This window comes from Bidens hawaiensis, unplaced genomic scaffold, assembly GCF_021521415.1.
Source record: "Bidens hawaiensis isolate Kalapana, Puna unplaced genomic scaffold, B.hawaiensis_p1.1 tig00007801_1, whole genome shotgun sequence".
NCBI classification, from domain to species: Eukaryota; Viridiplantae; Streptophyta; class Magnoliopsida; order Asterales; family Asteraceae; genus Bidens; species Bidens hawaiensis.
This window is the reverse complement of record NW_027491542.1, coordinates 85,190-113,033: the sequence shown is the minus strand read 5'-3', so window position 1 is coordinate 113,033 and position 27,844 is coordinate 85,190. Positions and strand designations below refer to the sequence as shown.

Below are 27,844 nucleotides of genomic sequence, written 5' to 3'. Positions count from 1 at the left end.
TCGGCAATTATTTGTTGGGTGATTTGGAATGCAAGGAACGAAAAGACATTCAATGGCAAAGATTTCTCGCTAGCCAAGGTGATAAACGACATCAAAATAACTTCAATCTTTTGGATAAAGCATAGGGGCAAAAAATCTTCACTAGATTGGGAGAAATGGTGCAATTTTAACTTTGTTAATTTTCCATTGTAGAACATTTGTTGCTTTTGTTTCTTTGTTTTATTTTGCTTCAGTATTTATTAGGGTTCTTGCTTCTTGTAAGTCCTTGTTTCGGTTTTTAATATATATATTGGCCTTTAAAAAAAAAACTAGTCTCTCTTATTCTCTTCCATTTTCGATGCTAAAAAAACACACACATGAAAAAAACATGTTACAACCCATAAAAGATGAAAGCCACCAACCAAACATTTGTCTTGTACGAATAAACCAACCTCGTCCACCACTTGTTCCAATTCGCCCACAAACACTGACTCAAGTCAACCCTCTGGTCAACCAAGACTGCTCATCAAATCACCATAAAACCAACCATCAACACTTCCTCACACCACTCCCTAAACCATGACAACCCAAGCCGAGACCATCCTGGAGCCATGGCACGATCTCACCGGCAAAGTGGTCTTCGTCACCGGAGCATCGTCCGGTATCGGCAAAGAGTTCTGTCTTGACTTAGCCAAAGCTGGCTGTAAAGTCATTGCGTCTGCTAGGAGAAGTGAGTTGTTGAAGTCACTGTGTGATGAGATTAATGGACCCGGGTCGGACCCGGTTCGAGCTGTTGCGGTTCAGCTGGATGTTAGTGCTGATGAGAAGGCTATTGAAGCTGCTGTAGAGAAGGCGTGGGTGGCTTTTGGACATATTGATGCTTTGATTAATAATGCTGGCCTTTCAGGTAGCTTTTAAAATTTTGTAAATTTGTTTAACTGTTTGTAAAATACATAAATAGGAAGAACAATAGTGACTTGTGCTGGGGTCCGGAGCCTGCGAAATCTGGTAAGCGCTTTAGGCCCACACTTAACGAGGCCTTCAAATAAATAAATAAATAACATTATAAAGATATATAATAATGGCCAATGTAAACTCAAAGTTATGTAATGATCGGGTGGTAGTTAAGGTTTTATGGTTTGGAAATTCAAATTCTTTGGATATCTGTCTAAATAGTGTATAAGTTGAATATGCATTTTAGATTAAAGTATTTTAATTGGATAAATCTAAGGGTAAAACAAGAATGATATATATGTTGCTTTTATGTATGAAAACGTATACCAAAAATAAATCTTTCCTTATGCAGGTAGGAAAACGACCATCACAATGTTTTGTTAAAATCAATGTTTTAAAAACGGGTATGTACCGCCAGTCGTTTTTAAAATACCAGTTTAAACTGGCAAACTGGTTTTAAATCCAAAAGATTTTTGATACTTTTCGCAGGCCATATATTTTAAAAATGACGTTTAACATAGCGGATAAAGTTGAAATGAGTAAACACGGTAAACGAAGATTCGTTAATCAACCAATTTTGTATCATCCAAATCCAATGCTGGTTTATTTACATATTTTGTAATTAACTAATTTTGTATACAAAGTACAAACTTTATATCTAACTCGAACATTGTTCATGTGCGATATGTGGTTCAAGTTTGACGTTTATTTATATACTTTTGGGTTATTTTTTGAGTTGAAATTGTATTTATATGGAATGACAAGGTAAATTATTCAACCCGGTTGAGCGTCACGGTACATTCCGATTCAACCGGTTGTACCATTTTTGAACTAAACCCGGTATGAGTAAAATACCGGTTTTTAAAACATTGGTTAAAAGAGTATGTCAGTTGGCGGTTAAAACGGTTGGCAATTACTTGGCAACCGTCAATAGTAACTTCTGTAAGCAATAACTACTTTAGCAGTAACTGAGTTGTTGTTGATGATTGGTTTGTTAGTAGTAACTAAAGCTATTGTTAAATGTTGATGCATACTTATTGTTTATAGCATCAAGTTGTTGCTGCATAGTTACTACTCGCAATATATTTGTTTTTGATGATATTTGTTGTTGCAAATTTAAGTGCTAACCTGGAACTCTGTAATCTAGGTAAACCCAAAAACCCCTTGGACTATGAAGAGAAAGACTGGGAATACATGTTCCGGACAAACCTAACCGGATCATGGCTGCTTTCAAAACATGTTGGTATACGCATGCGTAAAGCCAAACAAGGCGGCTCAATTATTAACATTTCATCAATTACTGGCACTAATCGCGTTTATCTCCCGGGTGGTGTTGCTTATGCTTCTTCAAAGGCAGCTGTTAATACCATGACTAAGGTAATAATTATGGATACAATAAGAATATCAAATAATGTGTTCAGTTAATTTACTGGATACAAATTAATAATGACAACAGGTGATGGCAATGGAATTGGGAGTAAACAACATAAGAGTAAACTGCATAAATCCTGGGATTTTCAGATCTGAGATTACTCAAGGATTAGTAGACAAAGATTGGTTTAATAATGTGACTTTGAGAACGGTTCCTTTGAAGACACTTGGCACGATAAATCCATCATTGACGGCTCTTGCACGCTACTTGATCCACGATTCTTCAGTTTATGTGACGGGAAGTTGTTTTATTGCTGATGCCGGTACAAGCTTGGTAACAATTCCTATTTTCTCTTCTCTATGAGATTAATGTTTTTACATCAAATTTGATAAAATTAAACATTTATTAAGTGTGTTATTGTCGTTATTATTGTATATCTTTGACGCACACGAATGAGCAATTTGTAACGACTATGACATGTTTTTGTTGGTATGTTAGTTAATCTTTTTTGCTTGTCGTCCGAAATAGATCTTGCTTTGTGAAAAGATTGCAACGACTAACCGACAAACTTAAAGATAAATGATAAATTAAATAATAATAATAATAATAATAGTAGGTAATAGACTTGATTAACACTTTCTAAAGAAATATTATTGTAAGTATATAACGACTAATAAAGAAACTTACAAGTCATGCTTGATATGAAAACTAATCTCCATGGGTTTGTGAATTGACTTTTCAAATTAAAAAGGGGGTTGCGATGCAGCTTGTTGTCCGTTTGCCTGCCACTTTACTGTAATCGCTTTGCAGTAGCTAAATTATATGTAGTATGCCATAAAAAAAATATTAAATACTAGATAGTCTAATTCCAGTTGTTATCTTGATAACGAATAAATTCATTGTTTGCAACTTATGATACGGAAGGTAATGGCTTATGTGGTTTGATCGAATATGTGGGACAAATACGGAAAGTAGATATGTTAATCGATTTCTAATCCATCCGGCTAAGGCTTAGCCCCCTGTTTTTAACCACCGGCTAAGACTAACTCTTGCTTTTAGTCAATCAAATCAACACATGTGTAAATGTTGACAATTAGTTTAAGATTTATACAGTTTGAAAAATCAGGATCAATAGTATAGTTCATAATTTTCTTGGAATGCATCATCTCATCTACAAGATAAGAGTAAACCAAGACACGTACGTTGAAAGACTTTGTAACTGTGATCACAACTCGAACAACGAAGGGTGCAAAGATCTCACATCTAATTCACTACACATGTGTGATGGATTACATTATTAGAAAAATGTGATGAAAAAAGTTGTGATTTTCAAATCATGTATAAACAACTCACTATACATGTTTAACAATATCACTTAGGCATGCCCCTAAGTTTCACAATAACATGAAAATCACTAGGCTTTATATGTTTATTCAAAAATCCACCACCCATTGGAGTTCCCATACGTTACCAACATGAATTAATTAAACATCTCACCTTACCTAGTTTTACGCCCTTGTTGTGGTGCGCATATAATGTATTTATGTGTGGGCCCTCGGGTGGGCAAAAGTGAAATTGCACTAATTTTGACGTTATTTTACTATTTTCGTGAAAATAACGTTAAAAGTGGCGGAAGGTTAATCATGCATCATGTGGTGGCGTTGATGGCCGAAAGACAAAGGCACATGCACCAATCAGCCGGTGTCCGGATGGTTGAGTGTTATGCGCCTTATGTTCAAGGCTTGATGCAAAACTACTATTGAGCCGGGGGTCTCACCGGAAGTAGCCTCTCTATTCTTAAGGGTAGAGATAAGACTGTCTACATCTTACCCTCCTTAGACCCTACCATAGCTTTGCTATTGATGGGATTTACTGAGTACGATAATGATGATGACCCAACCTATTTAAGTGCATGCCACGCTATCGTGTTGATACGTCAATTTGGCACCACCAGGGGGCTTGGTAGTCATCATCATAAATTGCATTATAGTTATCGTGCTGCATTGCCTTATAACCAGTGGCGGCCCAACCATTTAGGGGGCCTAAAGACGAGTAAAAATCAGAGGTCCTTTTGTATTGTTTTTATTTGATTAACAATGTTAAGATTATTCAATTTATATTCGACCATTAACAAAAGTTGATATGTTAGCTATAAAACGCAATCCGGACCGATCTTTTCATGTCCAACTACAAAATATAAGGGCGCGTTCGTTTCACGGAATGGAATTGAATGAAATTGGAATTGAAATTTGATAAGATTTAGAATTTGAAGGAATTAGATTTGGAATTTGAACATTCCAATGGGAATTGGAATTGGGGGGGGGGGGGGAATTGAAATCCAAATACATTCTTAATGCGTTCGTTTGACAAGTTACTACGAATCAAGGAGGGTTTTTTTAAACAATGATAACGGCGAAAAAATTTTAGTTTTTTTAGATTTTTTGTTTTTTTTTTTGTATTTTACGTTATTATTTTTTTTATTATATTTCTAAATTTTTTTTATGGGTTTTCTATTAAGATCAAAAACCCCTCAAAAAAATATTAAAAAATAATAAAAAAAATTCATAACTCAAAATATAAATTAAAAACAAAAAAAGTAAAAAAACTAAAATGTTTTATTCATTGTTCTCGTTAAAAAATCGAGATAAGATTTTAATGAATTTTCTTGAATTCCTTCACATTTTGGAAGGATTTGAAATCCATGTATTTGAAGGAATTAAATTCCAATTCTAATTCTAATTCTTTGAACCGAACATACCAAAATGGAATTAAGATTCCAATTCCAGCGTAACGAACACGCCATGTGATGAGATTTTAATTCCAATTCTTTTGAATTCCAACGAATTCTGTGAAACGAACACGCCCTTAATTTGTAGATAAAAGTTCCAACTTAAGTTATCATTTGATAAATTCGGTTATTATTTGATAACTTCGATACACAAAATGTTTTAGTTCAGAGTTATGTAACAAAAAGATTATCCCTTCACAAATTAAATATTTTGTAAAAAATGATGAGTATGACATTAATAAAATAAAATAGCTGACTCATCACAAATAATGATATAATTGAGAAACGAAATAATTAATTAGCCATTCACTGATATAAACTAAAAAGAAAGATTAGTTGGAGATAATGTAATTAAACATGTAAAAACAAGAAAATGAAAGCCTCCTGGGATTCGAGCTCGGGCTTTCACGTTTTAAGTACAACAATCTTACCACTGCAATAAGTATAGGTATTTGCATGTAGAATAAAACTCAAGATAATATACATTATAAATTTAATATTTAAAAACAAGGTCTCAAAAATTTGGGGGCCTAAAGCCCTAGCTTTACTTGCTTACCTTATTGGGCCGGCCCTGCTTATAACCAACTTGATCTTATGCCAACCACTGGGTAGCATCACGCTTAGCTCCAAGTTGTACTTTGATGATCAAATCAAACAAAAGCTTTTCACAAATACCATCATCGCGTTCTAACAAGACTCGGCATAATACTATGCCTTTATGGTTTTAGTCCGATTCTTTATCAAACACTAGGGTCGGCTCCGAGAATGTAAAAACAATTTTGGGCTGAAGTTGAAAATTTTTTTTGGGCCTTTAAGTAAAAAGAGTATTTTGTTGGATTTAAACAATTTAATAATTTATATGGGTTTACTTGGTTATAATTGGGTTGTGTAAAAAACTTTTATATAAAAATATGATTAAATATGGCTCAAATAAGAGCATAACCCATGACCTTGTGGTTGTGAGTAATACCCTTTTGTCACTAGAACAAACTAGTGATTATGTAATTAAGTTTAAACATTAAATATACATATTGTTTTAATAAAATACATATAATATATATTTTTTTAAATATTTCAGGCCTAGCGGGTTGTCGGGCCTGTGACCGTCGACTATCCGGCCACACCTTATGGCCGGCCCTGTCAAACACAACAATACCTAAGCTCAAAATGTGTCAAATGGTCTTCCAATATTAAATCTACATGTCCAAACATAAAATTGTATATATACTTAACCAAGTAGGCATGTACCAGCAGTTACAACACAATATAATCCATCCATTTAGTATCATTTAATTTTCAGGTAAAGTTATCAACTAAAAACCAAAAATATGAAAAAGAAAATAATCAATGCGTTTCAAACTTTGATTTATAACGTTTGCCACATATGACATAAGTCACTACTTTCTATCTAGAACCCTCTTTTATCTATCTAGTAAAGATCGGGGTTTGGTAAAGTGAGTCATGTCCGATTTTCTTAAGATGTCATATTTGCAACAATGGTCCTTCAAAGAAATGAAAACACTTAATAGTCCTTTTACTTCACAATTTTTAAACAGGTTAACACCAAGATTAAAGTTTTCACTCAATGTCAGGCTAGTAAACGAACATAATCTGGGTTTGTTTGTTTCATTTTAACTGAACAAATAAACACGAATGAATAACTTTTTTGTTTATGTTAATTTGTTTATTAAGAAAATAAACACGTTTGTATTCATTAATGTTCATTTGTTAATATAGTAAATGAACATAAACATACACCAGTTAAAAAGGTAAACAATAATATCCAAATTAAATTTTAAGTATAGTCATCATATGATTCAACAATATCCAAGATTTAAAAAAATATACAACAATATAAAGATTTTGAAAGAACACAATGATATTTGAGGTAGAGTCTAAACAAATGATTTAATAAAATACTATCAAACTGGCTCAAAACTTTAAATGGACATCAATAATCTAGTGGGTCTATACTTTAAAACATGAAAAGCAAATTGGTTTAATAATATTAGTGTTGAACAAAAATATACATAATTTTATTTATTCATGTCTATTTGTTAGACGAGGTCTGTTTCATTTATAACCTACCTAACATATATTTTTAGCAATGTTGTAAAATGATACTTTATCAAACATCTTGTCGAAAACTTTTCCAATATATATTAGAAAATCATATTATAACTTTGATGGGCGTTTGTTACATTTGTTATAATTTGAAGGGTGAAATTGGTATGTTATGTAATAATAAGTTAATAACGAGAAGGTAATAATAAGCAAGTTGCAAACTCCTTCTCATCCGGCTGCTCATAAAAGTCATTCAGTCAGTCAGTCAGTCAGTCAGTCAGTCACATTAACATAAACACAACACATTTCAATTTGTTGTCCTAAAAACCAACGTCTTCAATAAATACCAGTCTAATTCGATTCCATTCGATCTGTGTCAACTCATTTCTGCAGCTGCCGTTGACGACGACCACCACCGCATCAACAGTCGTCGCCACCGCAGCAGCTGTATCTTCATTCATCTACACTGTACACTCTTTTCTCATTCTCACTATTATTATTATTATTATTATTATTATTATTATGTGCATTAGATCAGACGTGATTTGAATTTAACGCAAATTCGGATCTTCGGTTTTTTATTTTAGATCTCTTGATTTGAAGCTCATATTCAATAACCGTACTGCTCAACTACAAGAGGATCTTTCAATATTCGACTTCTCTGTACGTTTTTTTATCCAATTTGTGTTTTATTTTTCGATTTTGACTTTTTCATTCACGGTCAAACATGTTAATTACTGTCAGTTACTACACTCAAGTAATCACACAGATCTGATTTTATACGTTTTGTTATAAATATATATTTGATCTGTAAGATTTAGGTTTAGCTGAAGAACTGTACTTACAAATGCACACTTCGTTATGTTAAGTATTAATTAATAATTATAATGAAATGACTAATCTGGTTATTTAAGGAACTATTAGGTTGATTGATTAAAAACAATATTATTATTAGGAAAAATATGAGTCCTTTGTTAACATTTTAAATTTAACCAGTTCAAAGTTGATTATTTGACCCCTAAAGTAATCAGATTATCGTAAGCTGAATTTGTTAATTTAAACACCACAAGCTAATTAATTAGATGATTACTACACGTCCTTAGAATGCACAAGGAAAAGAACTGGTTCAGCTTATCATTAGTGACAACTTTCAGGCTTTAGGACACTTGTTTTAACTTCTTTGGGATAGTGACATACTGACATCACTGTCACACGGTTGCGTCTTGAGATATATTGACCGACTAACCGAAAAAAGTAGCCTGCTTGATGAATTGATGTATATTTTTCAATATGGTTTAACTTTTTTCTTTACTTATTTTATGCATGGTTATGAAAACAATATATTTTGATATTTTGTAAACATTCTTAAGTTTTCCCGAATAAACAAGTAACATGTTCACATGTTCTGACAGCGTTTGGTGGTGCAAAGGTACCTAAGGGCCTACAAGGAAAGTGTAATATATGTCTTCCAAACTAAGGTATAGAACTATAGATTGTATGGTAGACATCAAGTGGTTGTATTTCAGTTGTTAACATCAACATATCGAAAACTTAACCAAGCGCAATAAGTTGATTACTTTTATGTGACTTTCAGATGCGAGAGTGACTCATGACCTCGGCTTCGCAAGTTTTAAATAAATAATAACTTTCTATAATATTATCATACGTGTGATGCGTTCATAGTATACTAAATGAAGACAGCTAGAGCATGGCGTGGAAGCTTAAAAGACTATGTTCGACAACGACCAAATCTGAAAGGGCCAAACTGGGTCTTTATGTTAGTATGCTTAGTCAGCATATTCTTAATTGGAGTGTATATATACCAGCCTAGGAACACTGCAGCCTGCTATATCTTTTTGTCCCGTAGTTGTCCCGATTATGACAACGCTCCACAAGTTCCATCCAGACAATTAACAGATGAAGAAACTGCGGCTTGGGTAGTTATTACAGAAATCTTGAAATCATCTCCTCCTGCTCCAAAAAACCCGAAAGTTGCTTTCATGTTTTTGACTCCAGGCTCGCTACCATTTGAAATGCTCTGGGACAAGTTCTTTCAAGTGAGATTCTTTCTTTTATTTAGTGTACCAAATATTGTTATCAAGTTATGTTATTTGTATTATAACTTGCTATTATGTGTTAAAAGGATTATGTTTCGGGGTCGTCATTTGATGCTGCAATCACATGAAATTGAATAATAAGAGTCAATGGCTCTATCACAACTGATTAATAGTGAATAATGCTTACATGAATGTGCCTACAATGCTTGGATTAGTTTTACTTATTTTGGTTGTATACTGTGCATAATTATATGCTACCACTTAATATTCTTGTTTAATTTTGTATATTAGACTTTATGGATCGAATCAACTAACTTACTTTCAAAATTTGTACTAAAAAAAGTGCTTCCTAATGGTTAATGGTTGCTTATAATGTTTGTTATGTTTATTCATTTAGCTTGCATGTTGAACATATGTAGTTAATGTATTAGTTTTCCATTAAAAACTTTATATTTTTAAAAACCTTTTGCAGGGTCATGAAGGTAGATTCAGCGTTTATGTGCATGCCTCGAGAGAACGACAACCTCACGTTAGTCCATACTTCAATGGTAGAAATATTAGAAGCGAAAAGGTATCTATTCCTTTTTAAAATAATTATTGAAATGAAAACCTATGATTGTGATTTTCATCTTTATCGACTGATTCCATTATGCTATTTGTAGGTTGATTGGGGGAAAATATCCATGGTTGATGCAGAGAGAAGACTATTAATGAATGCACTTCAAGATCCAGATAATCAACAATTTGTGTTGCTATCTGACAGGTAAACAAATAATTAGATTTATTTCATACAACCTCCTAAATTGTATTATGTAACATTCATTCTGATATTGTTTTTTGTACTCAACTAATGTAATTTCTTTGGCAGCTGTGTACCATTGCATAGCTTTGATTTTGTGTACAACTACCTAATCTTCACAAATCTTAGTTTCATTGATTGGTGAGAACATGATACTTTCTAAAACACATTTTCTTTCACTTTTTTTTTAAAAAAAAAAGACATTTTACCAAATATCTGTTTGTGTCGTTTGTAGCTATGATGATCCGGGCCCACACGGAGCAGGTGGTAGGTATTCAGAACATATGTTACCAGAAATCGAATTCAAGGATTTTCGTAAGGGTTCACAGGTATTAAATAGTGCATTATATACTATAAGACTCATGGTTTATGAGATCTTTGTTTATATAAAAGTATTTTTTGTGTATGTACATTTGTAGTGGTTCACTATGACTCGGAAGCATGCTTTAATTATTATGGCTGATAGTCTTTACTACAGAAAGTTCCGGCTTTACTGCAGGGTTAGTATAAATATTCTTATAAGTTGTAACTAATTTGCTTCAAAAAATAATAAAAAGTAACTTTATCATGAAGTGATGAGTTTTGTTTTTAAATTTCAACAGCCAGGTTTTGAGGGTCGCAATTGCTACGCGGATGAGCATTACTTCCAAACGCTTTTCTATGTTAGTATTTATTAATTATTATAACCTGTTTTTATCTTTTATAAATAACTTATAATTTTATTTGTAGTTGCTAAAAGACTCTTTCCTTTATAGATGATTGATCCGGCTGGCACTGCAAATTGGTCTGTAACATATGTAGATTGGTCAGAAAGAAAGTGGCACCCGAGGTCATATAAATCTCAAGATATTACTCCCAAGCTTCTTAAAAACCTCACGGTACACTTCATTTTGTTTTCTCGTATACTGACAAGCACTTGTTCTGTTTTTAAAAAACAAAAAAGTTTTATGAATGATTAATGCGTTAGTTATGATTACTAAAATATTATTTTGAAATTCTTTTAGCCACTAGGCTAACCTCTTGTGATTCTTATGAGTAACCAGTTAACCTATTTTGCACTGCAGTCCTTTGATACTAGCCTGCATTTCACAAGCGACAAAAAGGTAAAGACTTATATCACTTTTCCCACTTGATCATGATACTTTTTTTTGGATCAAGACTTTTAACCTTTTGAATTCGAATTTGCTAGGCTCGGCTTGTTTAACTTACGAGAGCTTAAGCTCGAGCTCTATTTCTAAAGCTCAACTTTTTTATTATGTATTAATACATTTATAATATATATTATTTAAGTTTTTTCATCATAATTTTATATACACTAACAATTATTATAAAAAATTATTTCATATATGAAATAAAAGTGATATAAATATGTATTGGTTATATAAAATAAAAAAATTATATAAATAATAGGCTTTTCAGGTTTGTTTATTAAACAAGCTATATATTATTTAGTTATATCTATCACAGTTTTATATATACTAATAATTACTATAATGAAATAAAGATTATATTAGTATATTAAACAAAAGTTTTATATAAATAATAGGCTCTTTCAGACTCGAGCTAGCTCGAGCTCGATAATTGAATCTTGGACCCAGGCTCAATTATAAACAAGCTTATTTTTAGGCTCGAGCTCATTTAAGCTCGACTCGATTCAAGATTTTAGTGAGTGGACCTCTAGTAGCTCACGAGCGACTTGGCTCGTTTACAATGATTCCACAAGTTTCAAAATTAAGATCTCTATAGTGCCACTGCTTCTTATAATAGATACTGATTAATCACATCTTGTTGGCTTTTGCAGAAAACCGTGTTGACTACGCCCTGCATATGGAACGGAATGAGGCGGCCCTGCTTCCTATTTGCAAGAAAGTTCTTTCCAGAAACACTGGATAATTTGCTGCAACTTTTCTCAAATTCTACGTCAGTTTGAAGAAGATAACTTGAACATTGTCATTTATGGATGGATTCACAACGGAATCTAACCTTTTTCTTCCCATTAATTCCTGTAAAATAACTTGTGATGCCTCTCCGCATGTTGATGAGGCTTGATTAAGTTTATGGATTTTGTTTTTAATTGTATTTAGATTGTTAAAATTTTTCACTTTCTTGATAATGCTTGTGTTTTAATCTATTTCTTAAAAAGCCCATATCGGCTTTTACCTTTTAACTTGTTTTCGGTTATCATATTTTAATTATTGTTTTAGATGGTTTTCTTGATTAAGTTTATGGAATTTTGTTTTAATTGTATTTGGATTGTTAAATGTTCTTTTTTTCTATGGCAATTATAAATATTTATAATATGAACACATCAAGTTACATTGTGTGCAAGTGTGATGGTTTTGTGTCATGTCTTTTCATGTCATGTTGTTTGTTACTCTTCATAGCGTGTTACACTTGTTCATGCGGCCAATAAAACTAACACCAACACCAACACCAACACCTAACAGTCTGAATGATAAGCATGAAGCTCATGCGGCCAATAAGAGGTAGCGAGTCAAGACTGGTTTGAGGGCACCTACTCTTTTTTGAGTGTAAGGAAGAATATATTAACTTCTTCGCCTAGAAAAATAAGTGGCTTAATGAGTCGTTGAGCTAGTTGTTAAGCAACACAATAATAAGGAACTCATGAGTATGAATGAAATTAGCTAATTGATTTGCAATTTTATTCTCTATAGTATGGTCTTCTTTCAATTTCACCAGCTAACATAGCATACTTTCTTAATTCCTCGTATCTTATTATAAAAATAAAATGATTTTTATTTTCTCGCTAACAAAAGAATATAAACTAGAGTACCCACAACTATGACTTCAAATAACGCACTTGTTAGACGACCCTAGCTTCAAACAAATAAGTTGTCTTCAGCACGACACATTCTCAAATCTCAGCTTATGATTTTACCCTATTTTTCAATTGTTAAGTATTAACTTATTTTCTTTTTCTTTTTCAACGGTCTAACGAATCCTCCAAATGAGTTGCTAACTAAATTCATCACATCGAAATACATTTGCCTTTCGATCCGGGGAAAACGCTCACCTAAGGTCAACGTCTGTGAACACTCGCCCGAAGGCACGACAAAGCGATGAGACAAAATCCGTTCAATTCAAGGATTCAAGTAGTGAACACCACCCGTCTGACTTCCAGTCATCACCTGGTGCCGCCGAAATTAAATGATGGGGTGCACGAATCGAACTTGGGCAGGGCCGGCCCATAGGGGTGGCGGGGTGGTCAACAGCCACAGGCCCGACACCCAGTTAGGCCCGAATTTTTTTTTAAAAAAAAGATTATATTTATTTTTATTAAAAACAATATGTATATTTAATGTTTAAACTCAATTGCATGACCATTAGCTTGGTCTAGTGTCAAATGGATATCACTTTCAACCAAAAGGTTATGATATCTAGTCTTATTTGAGACACTTTTAATCTTATTTTTATGCAAAAAAATTTTACACAATCCAACTTATAACCAAGTAAACCTATATAAAAATTTAATGTTTTAAACCAACAAAATACGTCTTTTAAATTAAGGCTAAAAAAAATTTCACCTTCGACTCAAAACTTTTTTTGCTTTCTCAGAGCCGGGCCTGAACTTGAGTCATATGAAACATTAAATATCTCCTTAACACTCCACCACGTAATTTATATCACATATTTTAAATAAGGACTTTCTAATATATGCCCTAAAGTCACATATAAGAAACATTTATTATGTGAAATATTCTAAAAAAAACTAATAGTTCATATCAATTATGTAATAACTATTATATTTAACATTCTATTATTCCTTCTTAAATCTTCATTCCATACATGACTACTAATTAATTTTTTTTAATTCCCTCTAAAATTACTCTTTCATCATTTCTAAATTCCCACCATTTTTCTATTCATCTATATGTAAAGTATATTGAAATATAAAAGTGATTTTTTTATTGTACACACAAATTAACGTTGACTTATTTAATAATAAAATACGAAAATTTTAAAACCAAAAGAATAAGTAATTTCATTATTATATGATAACAAAAATAAAACATTGATCAATGAATGGTTCATCACAAATTGTTTTATTGTTTTCACTTTGTTCTTCAATAACATCTTCTTCAACAAAAAGCTCATTCAGATCATTCATTTGCATAATAATAGTAATGCTTTATATCATTTAATCTTAAAAAAATATATAGAAAGGTAATGAAAGTGGCGGGGTGTTTAATATTAAATATTTATAAAAATGATGGAAAATTAGAATAATAAAATAGTAATTTTAATGGAAATTAAAATAAATTAATTAGTAGTCATCAATAATGAAGGAAAAATTTAGAAGGAGATAATAGAAGATTATACGTGATAGTTATTAAAAGATTAATGTAACTAATGAAATGATAGTTTAATAAGAATATTTCATAAATAAATGGTTCTTACATATGCCTTTAGGACATACGTTAGAAATCTTTTTTAAATATTATTAAAATACCACCTGCCTGCTCATTGGCAAGTATAACTTATTATATCACGTATTTTAAACTTTATTAAAAAAAATATACATTTCCAAAAATTTTCTAATCAATGTTTGGAAAGCAAACTTCAAAACAAGTAATCAACAACGACAGCAAGCAGCCCGTATACGATCCTCCACCGTCGTTATTATATTTTATTTTATATTTATAATTATAAATTCGCCACAACGATTATCATGGCTCCGGCCACCGGCACCGGTATAAACCCCGGGTCACGCTCCCTGGCCACGTTCTTTTCAATTCCACATTGTAAACGTTACATGCATACAATTTAAAAAATAATATAATAATATATATAGAAGAAAATGAAACCGAGGAGAAGCTGATCGCCTTTGCTTGATTTCCTAAAAAGATTTTAGGTACGTACTCGTTGATCGATGGTTCTCATATAATATAATAATAAATCATACATTAGATATATATAAATCTTACATTAGGTTTCGAGAAATTGTTTGACACTTATAATATCTGCAGCAGTTCATTATCATAATTCGTTATTTTGATATAAGTCATGCATTAGGTTTCCAAATTGTTTGTTTTGTTACATTACATATATATTTCTGCAGTACCTCATATTTCGCTCGTTGATCGACTCTGATATAATAAATCATACTTAGGTTTTCGGAATTGTTTCATGCATATACGTCTGCAGCAGTTTATAGTTAATTCGTTGATCGATTCTGATATAAACCAAACTTACGTTCTCGAAATTGTTTGATACATAATAATTACTAATATATGCAGCAGTATCAGTTATGATATAAATCATACTTTCTTTTACAAAATTGTTTGATGCATATTTTAATCACCTGTTGCAGCAGTTATAAATCATGACAATTCACAAGCTTGATACCAACAATTGAAATCAACAGTAATATAAAAATATGTAAAATAAAGCATCACAATTAAAGGTAAAGAATTAAAAGTCTAGTTATAAAATCTTGGATCAATGCAATGGAACTTGAAGCTTTCAGTGGTGAATTGGGTTTGGTCCAGAAGGGACTAATCTTTTTGCTACTCCATATCTTGGATCAATTTCATCCAGCGACGACGACGGTAATTGCGGTAGAAGTAGCCGACGAGTATGGAACTTTAAGTAAGGATGATGTATGTGCTTCGGGTTCAAGATGGTGGTGGTGGTGGCGGTTTCCAACGAATTAGTGGAGGCCGCGGTGATAACGAGAGGGAAGAATAATAACAGCAAAACAACTAATTTTTTCATCATCTTCTTAACTCTTAAGAATTAAGAATTATAGAGAAAGATGGTTACGTATATTGGTGATGGTGAAAGGAGACGGTGAAAAGAGTATTTATAAGTTATAACAAGAGTTTGACCATAACTAGGATTCATATTCCTAGAATAATTGTATAACTAATTTAATGGATCATCCTAACTGTTTTTGAATATTATTATTTTAGATATATACAACCTGATGATTAATTAAAATTTATCGTATTTTATTGTGCTTTGTAAATTAGTTGATTGATTTTAAAATAGATCATAATTATTTGATACATGTATATCTGCTGCAGTTCATAATAAGTTAAATTAGAAAGGAAAAAAAGGCGAATTCTGGACGAAACCTTATTAGAATGGGGGTTGATTATATCAGAAAGCGTGTTACCATTGCATTCAGAAACTGTTTTAGAGCAGCTGCAAGGCATTCGTTGTTAGCGTTCATGGCTTGTGTTTTGTTTTCGACACACCAATTGTTTCCTGCTTTGTTTTCTCTTTTGGTATACGCCTCTCCAGTTTTCGCATCCACTCTTATTCTCCTTGGAACTCTATTATTTTACGGTCATAAAAATGCACCTCAAATCCAAAAGGAAGCAACATCACATCATCATGAAATCCATAATCTTGTATTTGGAGGTATGGGAACAACGAAAGTGATCATGATAGTTATCTTGTTCATAATGTTAATAATATCAATGATGGTCATAAATTTGGAAGCTACATTAAGCAAGAAGCGAAGAGTGGACTGAGCAACCGAAGGCCTGTTATGGTGACTCGTGGTGGTCGGTTTCAGTCTTTTGGGACTGGAAATGTTAGATTAAAAAGTAATGATGGATCAAGAAGGAGTTCATTTGATCATCCACATTCTGTTCTAAGGCATTTAGAGGATGATAGTAAAGGATGGGAAACAGGATCTTCTGCAAGTGCTTCGGTGACTGATATGTTTCCAATGCTTGGTGAAATTCATCCACTGATGCAATCAGATGATGATGTTGATGATGATCATTATGATCATGAAGGTGTAGAAGTTAAAGATTATGATGATCATGATGATGACGACGACGATGAATCTGATATTACATGGTCAGGAAACCACAGGAATATGATGAATTTGGAGGCATTAGAAGTACAAAGAAACCAAAGATTGGAGTCTCTTATTGCTAGACAAAAAGCAATAAAAAACATGAGAATGATGGCTGAAAAAAATATGGTAAATGTTATTGACACTCATATTTCAGCTGCTAGAAACACTCAGTTTGATCTTCCTAATAATATTATACCAAGAAGAAACTCTATTGATATTCTTTACGACCCGTGACCGGGTCCCACTTTACAAACAAACCAAGCATCAGGCTATCGCCAGAGGCGTTCGGATATTGGGATTGTGGGCCACACAACTATAGACCCGTACCCGGTGCCTAAAAGGATTCGCTCTGAAACAATAGCAATCGGTCCAACTCATTCTTCTGGTTTTAATGAGCATATTATTCCAAGAAGACGGGTTTCGGAGAATGATGATATTGTGAAGATTCATCAGGCTGCAAAAGGAGATGACAGAAGTAATGTGGTTAAAAAAAGTGGTGAGAAAACTGTTAATACAAAAGAAATTCATTTTATAAAATAGTAGATTATACTTTTCATCTTTTAGGTAGATAGCAAGTTTCTGGTTTCGTCCTTAAACTAAGGAAATAACAAGAATCGTCATTTATATTCAAATTCGTTTACACATTCCGTTTTTTTCCACTAACGGGCGTTTGTTTTTTCCGTCAACTCATGTGCATTGCACATGAGCGCAAATGGGTCATTTAAGTTTTTTTTCGTTAGAAAGGGTAAAATGACCGAATTGCCTTCATGTGCATTGCAAATGAGGGCAATTTGGTATTTAAAAATTTGTTTCGTTAAAAGGGGAAAAATGACCAAATTGCCTTCACGTGCAATGCACATGACTTGACTTAACGAATAAAACTAACGCCCGATAGTGCAAAGGACGGAACGTGTAAACGCATTTGAACATAAAGGATGATTCTTGTTATTTCCTTAGTTTAAAGACGAAATCTGAAATTTGCTATATAACCAAAGGATATGAAAACTGTAATTTAATTTTTTTTTTAATTATTTATTTATTTATTTTATTTTTTTTAACATTTGAACATTAATTTTTTTTAAATTAATAGTGTAACCTTTTTCTGATAAGGAGCTAATGAAACACAAAAATGATTTACATTCAGGTTATGAAGATAAAACTAGCAATAAATCGAGTTCGTCATCATTTTGTGATGTAACCGATGACATACATGATGGTGATGAGGAAGAAGATTTTGGATCCGTAGAAAACTCACCGACGTCAAAAGATTTGCAGGTAAATTTCAAAGATAACTAGTTTATGTTTCTTGACTTGTTAATTTCTCTTTTCGTTTTAACATAAGTTACATGACTCCCCATATGTTGATGGAATCTATGATCAGATATTGATGGGTGGTTAAATTTGTGTTCTTTAACATACTCATGTTGTAATCATGAGTCATGACACCAATTTTTAGTACAAAGATAAGTTTTAACCAGCATTATAGAAACAAACAAAAAACTTAAAAACTAAAAGACAGGAAAGTTTAAAAATTTTTCCTGGTAATTTTCAATCCTGGTTCACTTTTAGTAGTATCACTTTTTTAAACTAATCACTTAAGAGGCGCAAAATCGAACACATTGGGTAACAAGTCAAAAAGGGTCGGGTGAAATAAGGTGTGATCAACACGGTTTCGCTATTTTTGAAATTCTAGTGCATTAAATATGGTTAAAGATATATAATTATGTAGTTATGTTAACTTTAGACTACTTTCAGTTTGATCTATGTAACCCATTTCATTTATTAGTAAAATTTACTACTTTGCTTGTTTGACCACTTGCTACACCTTGTTTGATCACTTGCCAATAAGATACAACCCATATAGACAAGGCCATCTCAAGCTTTTTTAGGACCAAAGCTGATAATATAATTGAGTAAAAATTAAATTCTTTCAATCTTATTATTCTATATCATATGTGTGTATACATAATTATAGACTACAAACGTCATCACTAAACTGGAGGCCCAAAGCCATTACTTTATTTCATTCCCCTTTAAGCCGCCCTATATATTGACCTATTGTAACCTACCTATCAGGATTTGGAGAATACAGGAGAAACGGATACGGACACTAGTGATTCTGACACCGAGCCTGACACCGAGGAAGCTGGAGGATTGTCGCAAAAGCTAAAATCATGGTTTAGATGGAAGGCATGAATGAAGGTCATCCATGCAAAGGTCTAGTTTGTGTTCCCACCTTTTTCTATATATTTTTTTGTTTGTACTTATTCTTTACTGAGTAAATTTTGATAACATTTATGTTCTAAGCACAATTATTAACAATAAAAAATAGTAAAGTGTATGTAAAGAATGTAATTTTTTTTTGTAAAAATAAGTAATTCCATCGGTATCAAGTGATGATTTAATGTATTTCTATTAGAGAGAGATTTTTTTTTTACTTCATTTTGTATTTATTTGAGGGTGTTGTAGGAATTAATATATTATTAAGTCTTTGTTTTGAATATACGCTTAAATAATGGGTTATTAGATTTTAATTATACCAACTTTCACTCATTGGCCGGATTAATCCAAACTGAAGAAATGCTTTATGATATTCTCAACTTTCAACTTATTTTCCTCCGACAAACAAACGTATATTAATTGAAAAGTAACTTTGTTAGCTTTTTGATAACATTTAAAATACGTATAAGATAAATGGGTTGAAAGTTAGGATGTTAGAAGACACTTTTTAGTTGAGATTAATTCCGACCAATGGATTAAAGTTGCATACTGAATCTACTTTTATAAACTATTCGGAGATGCTATACATCCTAACAATTGTACAACATGTAAGCTCTCAGTCAATTTTCAAGTATGAAATGTTTGTTATCTACTGCCATGAAACATTAAAGTATTAAACACATCTAAGTTGTTTTGTGTATGAGCGAGAGATGATCAAAATGTTTGACCCGGTCGCAAAAGGACTCGATCCATGAACAAACAAATTTTTAATTGCTATTAAAAACAGTCTTATAACAATTTCATAACCATCAGGACTATTCAGGAGAGGATAATAATGAGTTAATGACTAATCATCGAAAATTGGTAACATAGATTCTTTGGTTTTGCACACACAAAAGCAATAGGGAAAATGCAAATATAGAATTGAGATTTACAGTGTGATTTCTGAGGTTTATCCAGTACATTGTATATGTTCACAACCGGTGAAATAAACAACTTAATCGACCTGCTTCCTTATCACAATCCGGGTGTGTTTCATGTCCATTCGCTTCATTAACTCACCGCATGGATGTAAGCAGTGTCATTAATATACTAGCCGGGTGTCACACTTACTAGTATCGATATTGTTCGGTTTAGTTTGTCATGATACCATTATAGTACCGAGCTCGTAGAGCTTATGGTACAAAATATGAAGAGCTATAGTTTCATTAGAACTTTATTTTCAACAATATTTCTGTTTGAATGTTTACCGACCTATATTTATATTGTGGCTTCCGTTTATCTTAGTACCTTTTTGCCTTTTCTTTTATAAATTCTATTTATTTTATACCATTATAGTACCGAGCTCATAGAGCTAAAACAAGTAGATTGTAAGATTAAACTAGTCGCGACAAATTAACTACTAATAAACTACTCGTATTGGAAATTTAAACCAGAGAAACTACTCGTAAGTCGTAACGACTAATTGAGCTTTCAAACTAACCGTTCCATTTAGGCTTTTATAAAACTAACTGGTTCGATTATTTGGTAAACAAACACCTCATCATGGTTAGTTTGGGCGTTGATTACGAGGCATGCACCTTCTTTATTCGTGGCAAGTAATTGATTAGTGAACATGCTCGTTATAGTTAATTTATAGCCACGTGACATGTTTTAATTGGCTTCACAAACTGCTCGTGTGTTATCATAATATACTCGTCACGACTACTTTATAATATATATTTCTGAAATTTCTTACAAATGGTACCTAAAACTTGAAATTTGTTTTCATAAATTTTTATTTTTAGAATTTTTCTCTTTAGAAAATCCAAAATATGGCCAAAATGGGTTGTAACTTATAAGTTTTACATGATGGGTTTTTACTTTTTACTTGTTAGGGTTAGCGCTTAAGATCAAATACTCGAAACTCAATTAAACCGTATTCATAAAACCCGAACCCGAGTAAAATTTTTAAAATGAGAAACTTGATTTTCGAGAAATCCAAAAATACAACTTGAATAACACCTGTAGTTATTAGTACAACCCGAATAAAGCTTTTTATATGTGTTAGTTTGGTTGTTTTTAAAACTATACGAGTTGAATAAATAATTAACTCAAGTAAATGGGCGGAATTAAAAAATCCAAAATGGGTTGTAACTATAACTTGTAAGTTTTACATGAATGGGTTTTTAATGTTTACTTGTTAGGGTTAGGGGGTGTTTGGGATTTCTTATTTTGCCTCTTTATAATTTTTCATTAATTTAATAAGTTACAAAAATGTAACTTATGGAACTTTTCCTCTTACAATATAAGCAATGTCAAAACCCTTATTACTTTTTAAAAAGTTTATAAGTTATAAGTTGGTAAAAATAAGCAATCCCAAACACCCCCTTAGTGCTTAAGAAACCACCTCTATCTGTTGTCTACGCCGCCGCCACCGATCTATCCTCCGACAACCAATTTCGTCACCCCGTGAGCTACAATTTCATCTTCATTCGCTGGTTCGACCAATTCTAAGTTATTATTTTATATTAGCCAGTTGCCCGTGCGATGCAGCGGTGTACGTAGAAACGCAACCGTTGTTAGTACATTTGTAACCTCGCAACGGTACGTGCGTAACCCGACGGTGGTATGCATTTAACGTGGCATCGGGCATGTCACCGGTGCCAGTAAGCGCACCGCATAATGCCTATACGCGGGCAACCGGTATGTAAAACAATGTCATCCATGTAACCGATGCTTGAACGCGCATAACAGGTGGCGACAAGCAAGAAGCAAAGATGAAATGTATAATAATTTCAAATAAACTATTTTTAACCCAATCCTTTTTTACGAACCTATTTCGACCCGAAAGCATTTTAACCCGAAGCCCGTTTTGACATTAACCCTTTCGATCTAAACCCACCCCCGCCGGCATGTAACCCTTTTTGTATTAACTTGTTCCAACCCTAAACCGTTCCAACACCATTAGTCGAACATGCCCGGCCTATTTCCGGTAATAACTGGTAATCATGTAACATGTTAGTTTTTTAAAAATTAATAAACTATTGCAATACTATACTCAAATTAAAGATAATAAAATGCTCGTTTTCATGGTGTAATTTTTTAGAAAAAATATTAACGTGTGAAAAGGTTACGATCGTTTAAATGTCATGGGGTAGTTTGTTAACAATTAGGGGGGAAATATGTAACTATTTAATATATTAACAAAACTTGATTAAAGTTGAAGGACTACTATTGTATATTATATTTGGATATACAAAGACTACTTTACCCTTACATTCTTAAAATTTTATGCATTGTAACTTGTACAATATGCAACAAGAGTGGTACCTCTTAAAATTTAAGGGTCCCTCACTCCTATATTATATATAGTATAGATAATTTATTGTACACCCTCTGTTTACTGGATGGATGGACACAACCATAATTTAAAATTGGATACATGTCTTAACTGAGGTTATGATTATTATGATTGCTTACATATGGCTAGTTTAGTGTTTACATACAAAAATAACCCATTTTGAATCAATGGCATATGCTTTTTTACAATGGTCGATTTTAACCGGGGGTCGTAGTATAACTGTTTTAATTACATGTGCACTCTTTTACACATCTGACTCTTTTTCTTTTTTTTTTTTTGCATTTTTATAGGTCAACACTCGAGAAATTATTACAGTTCAGGATTTACACAATCTGAATCCGAACCAAAACAACCCTTTTTTAATTGACCAGTTTTGATCATAACCTGTTCTGACCATGAAAATGAAAAGGATAGAAGAACAACAATTGACAACGGGAAGCATTTCATTCCCGAGGGAAATCATCGAAGAGATCTCGTCGAGACTCACCGCCAAATCCATTCTCCGATTCAGGCCGGTTTCCAAACCATGGCTCTCGCTCATCTCCAAGCCATCCTTCACCAAACTCCACCTCACTCGCACCACCCACACCGCCTTATTTATCAACGCTAGCGATGATTCCACTTCCAAATAATACTTTTTGTCCGCCCGTGACGGTGGACCCGTGATTCCTCTCATAACACTCGACTATGATGCTGATTTTCATGTCACAGCAGGAGCCCAACACCCGAACGTCTTTGTATTTTTTTGGAAGAGGGTCCTTGCATCATAAAATTTAACGGCTGCATAGCACTTCTTTGCCATTATCATGCCCCGGAAAATAACGACATGCATTTCTGGATACAACAAGACTATGAAAACCGTATTTGGGCCGAAGAAACCTTTACGTTCCCCAAGCCTTTGAACGAGCTAGATTTACCTTACTTAATTGGTGACGTTGATATGGACAAGATTATCTTATCCACAAACAGCGAGTTGAGTTGTCTGGTGATGTGACGAGTGTACTCGTATATAATAAGAAGAGTAAATGTATGGAATCGATACAATTCACCCCAGGACGTCAGTTTCCTTTGTCAGATACATTATGGGTCAATCAGGTAGTGTGTTATGTTGAAACCCTTCTGCGTTTATAGACAATTCAGGTTTTCGCTTTGTTTGATGTGTGTTCTTATGGAGTTTCCGTTATTATATAATGTTGTTTTTTTTATCGATCAATCCTTTGGATATTGTGTTTTGCTCCAAGTGTTTGAAATTGTGTTATCTCGTGACGGATTGTTTGTTTACTTATCTAAAAATAAGAGAAAGATGCAGTTATAAACTTATAGTTTTATACATCATAAAAGTTATCTGTGCACTGCTTTTAAATAGTTTTGCGTTGTTACTATTTCAAAGTTGTGTTTATTATGCATTGGAAGAAAAGTCAACTGCGTTTAACGGGGAAATAATAGTAGCTGGTTGGTTGATTTTGAAGATGAGAACTTGGTACAGAGGCACAGAGCAGTATTAAGATTGTTTTTGCTAAGTGTTCAAACATAGCAGCCAGGTTTGAGCCAAATCAGGGTTTTTAAGTACCAGTTTCGGGCAGGAACCGAATCCGGTTTAGGTCAACAAAGTCAGAAACCGGGTTGAGTTGAATTGGTTTGGGATACGTAAAGGTTTTACCCGGTTTGGTTGGTTTTTTTTACTAACGGTTTTTGGCTGTTTCGGTTCTGATTTTTTACCTGGTAAAAATGGAACCGTTTTTGGTGGTTCTAGTTCTGCTTTCTTTGAGGAATTGGAACTGGTGTCTAAAGCAAGTATTAACCATTGATAACTAACATGACGTAAATACCATTTATTTATTTATTTTATTTAAAAGCATACACATAAACATGTCATCTTTAGAATCTTCTTACAATCTAGAAAACAAAAACCTTTGATACATCATACATCCCAGTACACTGTATGTCAAGTGTCAACAATATGCATGTGTGTGTGCACACACAAATAAAACTTTTATGAATAAAATAATCATGATAAGTTATTATCAAATTATAATGGCAATAACAAACTGGGATGTGAAACTTTTACATAAATAGTATCAAAAATTAAGTCTAAACATTGGAGTCTGCGGGCAAATTTTAAATGATGGTTTTTATTACTTGAAGTTTCTGCGATTTGTGGCTGACGCAATGAGAGGGAACACACATTCATCCAATGTATCATATTTAGTTTGGTAATAAGGGGTGAACTTAATTCCTGTAATTATTAATGACTATTGGAATAAGTGTTAAACATCATTAACTTATGTTCATACACAGATAACAGATTGTTTTTATTGAGACTATCAATGAACATCTATCAAAGAAATAAAAAAAATCTTGGTCTAGAAGTAACAAAGTTAATTGCAATCGATACATCAATGTTTCTCACTAGGTATACGCCAATAGCAATCGATACATTTATCATGCCCAATAATGAGACAATAAAATATCGTAAAACAAATACATTGATATCCTTAACACATGAAAGACATAGGTACAAGTTCCTAACTCGTCAAGACAAGTTTAGTTCTTGTAGATGCAAGGATTGTAACACAACATTGTCTACAAAGTTTTGAACAACTTTCATATAAAATCAACACTAATTACTTAAAGGATACATACTAACACGACATGAGTACCATACACGTTGGACTTTTTTCCCTTCACTAAGTTTTGTTTCATTATGTTTTTAATAAGGTTTCCAGTGAGCCAATGTAACTGATCAAGAAGTACCAACGGAAGAAAATACACATAACACTATTTTCCCTTTAGTTATAGTTTAGTCCGACTGAGTTTTTCTAGCAATGAAACTTCCTTTCAGCAATAAAGCCGATAACCAAATGTGTTATAAATATACAGTGTATTGCGGTTATCAACAATTGTATAGATATACTTCATATAATAGATATACTTTATCGTTATATTCAAATGATTTTTAGAGCCGTAAATTGATTAGATTTTCTACCCTTATATGTGTGTGTATCACATTTATATCTCATTCTATTTGACACTTGATCAATGAAGCAATAGATCTCTCACTTCAATACATTCGCTTCATACCCCTTTTCAATTATGCTAGTTTTATAACACATAAACATATTCGTTAATTAGTCATATAAAAATATTCACCTTAATATATATTCCTACCTGATCTCTATAAAAAAATTAAAACCTTTTTATATATGAAAAAAAGAAATAAAAGTATATATAAAATGGCCGTTCAAAAAAACATATAATATCTTGGTTGAATATTAAAGAATTGTGAAAATAAAACATGGGTATTAAAGAAGTATAAAAATAAAAAAGGCACGTCAAATCTAGAAGGTAGAGTAATCTATAAACGGATATAAAAGTTAGTTGTATATAAACAAAATCTAAAACCGAAACAAATCATTGAGTAATGTAAATATATTAAAGGTAAAAGACATATATAAAAGTAAGATGAATTATTAAGCTAAAATATAAAATAAAAGTACGATAATGAAATGACAAAAATGAAATATATAATATCAGCCACAAGAGATAGTGTAGATAACCATGAATTATTGTTCCTGATTTATAGTAATAAATAAATGCATAGTATTCTATTGTTATTATTTGTAAAAGATATAAGAATTAATACACACTAGTGATGTTCACAAAACTGGTATGGCTCGGTTTCAATGACTGAAGTACTGAACACATGACATTATTTTTGGCATCGAGTGGTTAGTTAGACGTCATATGAATAATTTTTGAAGTCATGTTTGCTTTAATGAATTAGTAATATATATATATATATATATATATATATATATATATATATATATATTTGTTTTCTTTTTACTATCTTTAAAATATGATTGTGTTTATTTTTATATATGTTTTCATTCAAATTTTATTCATACATTTCCTATTATATTATGACCCATGACCCGTTATTCTATTATAACTCATAACCCATATCGCTTTATAAAATTTTGAAAAATAAATTATTATGTGATACAGATTTCGAATCTAAGACCTTAGTTTCAAACTAAATATGCTTACCAACTCCGCTAAATTGGTAATTGTGTTTGATTTCTTGACTTAACATATATATATATATATATATATTACAAAATTAAATTATTTATTTAAACACCATTTTGGTCAAACTTAACATTTAAAGTTTTGAATTCATAACTTAAAAATTACTTTGACTTTATTACAAGAAGGCATACGTTAAATTTGATAACAACCAACTACAATTAACAAAATGATCACAAAAGTTTTTTTTTAATATTACTAAAATCTCGGTTTGATCACAATGCATTTTTATTTAAATTAGTAATTCCTTCTGTTTTGAGTTTTTACTTTTTAATATCTCATATTTAGATATCACTTTTAAATCTTACTAGAATTTCGGTTTACATATTTAAGATATATACACATTTACATTAACACGGTTTGACAATTCATTTTTATTTTAATTATTATTTCCAATTTTATTTTACTCAGGGTAATCCTCTCATATATATGTTTCACAATTCATATATATATATATATATAATATATATATATATATATATATATATATATATATATATATATATATATATATATATAATAGTTCAAATAAAAATAAAGAGTTTCCTAGAAATGGTAAGAACCAACATATTTTTGACATTTGGCATTATAAATTATTGTGAAAGAACGATTTTAAGAAACTATGTCGGTTATTGGTAATTTTAAATATCAACCATTGATTAACATGATCCATTGAGTATGATTTATTCTTAGTCTTCTTAGGAAACTATTTATTTTTAGAATAACCCTCCTATATATATATATATATATATATATGTTTTGGACAAAAATCAGCTAAGGATCAAGTATCCAAATCTGTTATGTGAGGTGAGGTGCTAACTCGATAATGACAAATGTATATGCGTAATGTTGGTGAACACAAAGGTTTGATCACGAGGGAAAAAGCCCTTAACCAAGATAGTCTTACTTCGGTCAAAACTTATCAAGGTAATCTTTGGTAAAATAACTCCGGTCAAGGATTAATAAGATAATCTTTGGTCGGATTACTTTAGTCAATGATCAACAAGGTAAACTTTGGTCAATGAGTATATGATTATTGTGGTCTCCGGCACAAAAAAACCCCGGACGGTGAAAACTATCACCGTCGATTATATTAATAGAACGAAAGGTGGTTACAAATGTAGTGGAGAATACGATCGAGGTTACAGAGTATGCTAGTGTGTAGAGAGTATTAATTTCTGCTCTAGTGTGTGTGTAAGTACATGTGTTTTCCTACTCGATCATACTCAAATATATAAGGAAAAAGTAATTAACAAACTTAACAACTTCATCCTATAAATCCGCTAGTCTTCCATTCCTCACCAACGTGCTCTTTGACCACGTGCTGATAGCCACTCACTAGCG

At 32.2% G+C, this 27,844-nt stretch overlaps 3 protein-coding genes across 3 annotated transcripts; all 3 read left to right on the top strand.

Annotated features, from left to right (window-relative positions):
* Positions 1 to 421: 421 nt before the first annotated feature.
* On the top strand, positions 422 to 2,770 carry LOC143636182 (uncharacterized). Its single transcript, XM_077103839.1, has 3 exons — positions 422 to 886; positions 2,081 to 2,310; positions 2,390 to 2,770. The coding sequence occupies exons 1-3, from the start codon at positions 559 to 561 to the stop codon at positions 2,666 to 2,668; spliced, it is 837 nt and encodes a 278-aa protein (XP_076959954.1). The 5' UTR covers positions 422 to 558; the 3' UTR covers positions 2,669 to 2,770.
* Positions 2,771 to 8,768: 5,998 nt separating this feature from the next.
* LOC143636147 (glycosyltransferase BC10-like) lies at positions 8,769 to 12,178 on the top strand. Its single transcript, XM_077103814.1, has 10 exons — positions 8,769 to 9,214; positions 9,687 to 9,785; positions 9,877 to 9,977; positions 10,083 to 10,154; positions 10,249 to 10,342; positions 10,433 to 10,513; positions 10,616 to 10,675; positions 10,769 to 10,891; positions 11,078 to 11,116; positions 11,815 to 12,178. Exons 1-10 carry the CDS (start codon positions 8,849 to 8,851, stop codon positions 11,941 to 11,943), a joined length of 1,164 nt encoding a protein of 387 aa, XP_076959929.1. The 5' UTR covers positions 8,769 to 8,848; the 3' UTR covers positions 11,944 to 12,178.
* A 4,340-nt stretch (positions 12,179 to 16,518) lies between these two features.
* LOC143636146 (uncharacterized) lies at positions 16,519 to 19,067 on the top strand. Its single transcript, XM_077103813.1, has 3 exons — positions 16,519 to 17,344; positions 17,993 to 18,123; positions 18,925 to 19,067. Exon 1 carries the CDS (start codon positions 16,531 to 16,533, stop codon positions 17,080 to 17,082), a length of 552 nt encoding a protein of 183 aa, XP_076959928.1. The 5' UTR covers positions 16,519 to 16,530; the 3' UTR covers positions 17,083 to 17,344; positions 17,993 to 18,123; positions 18,925 to 19,067.
* Positions 19,068 to 27,844: the final 8,777 nt, after the last annotated feature.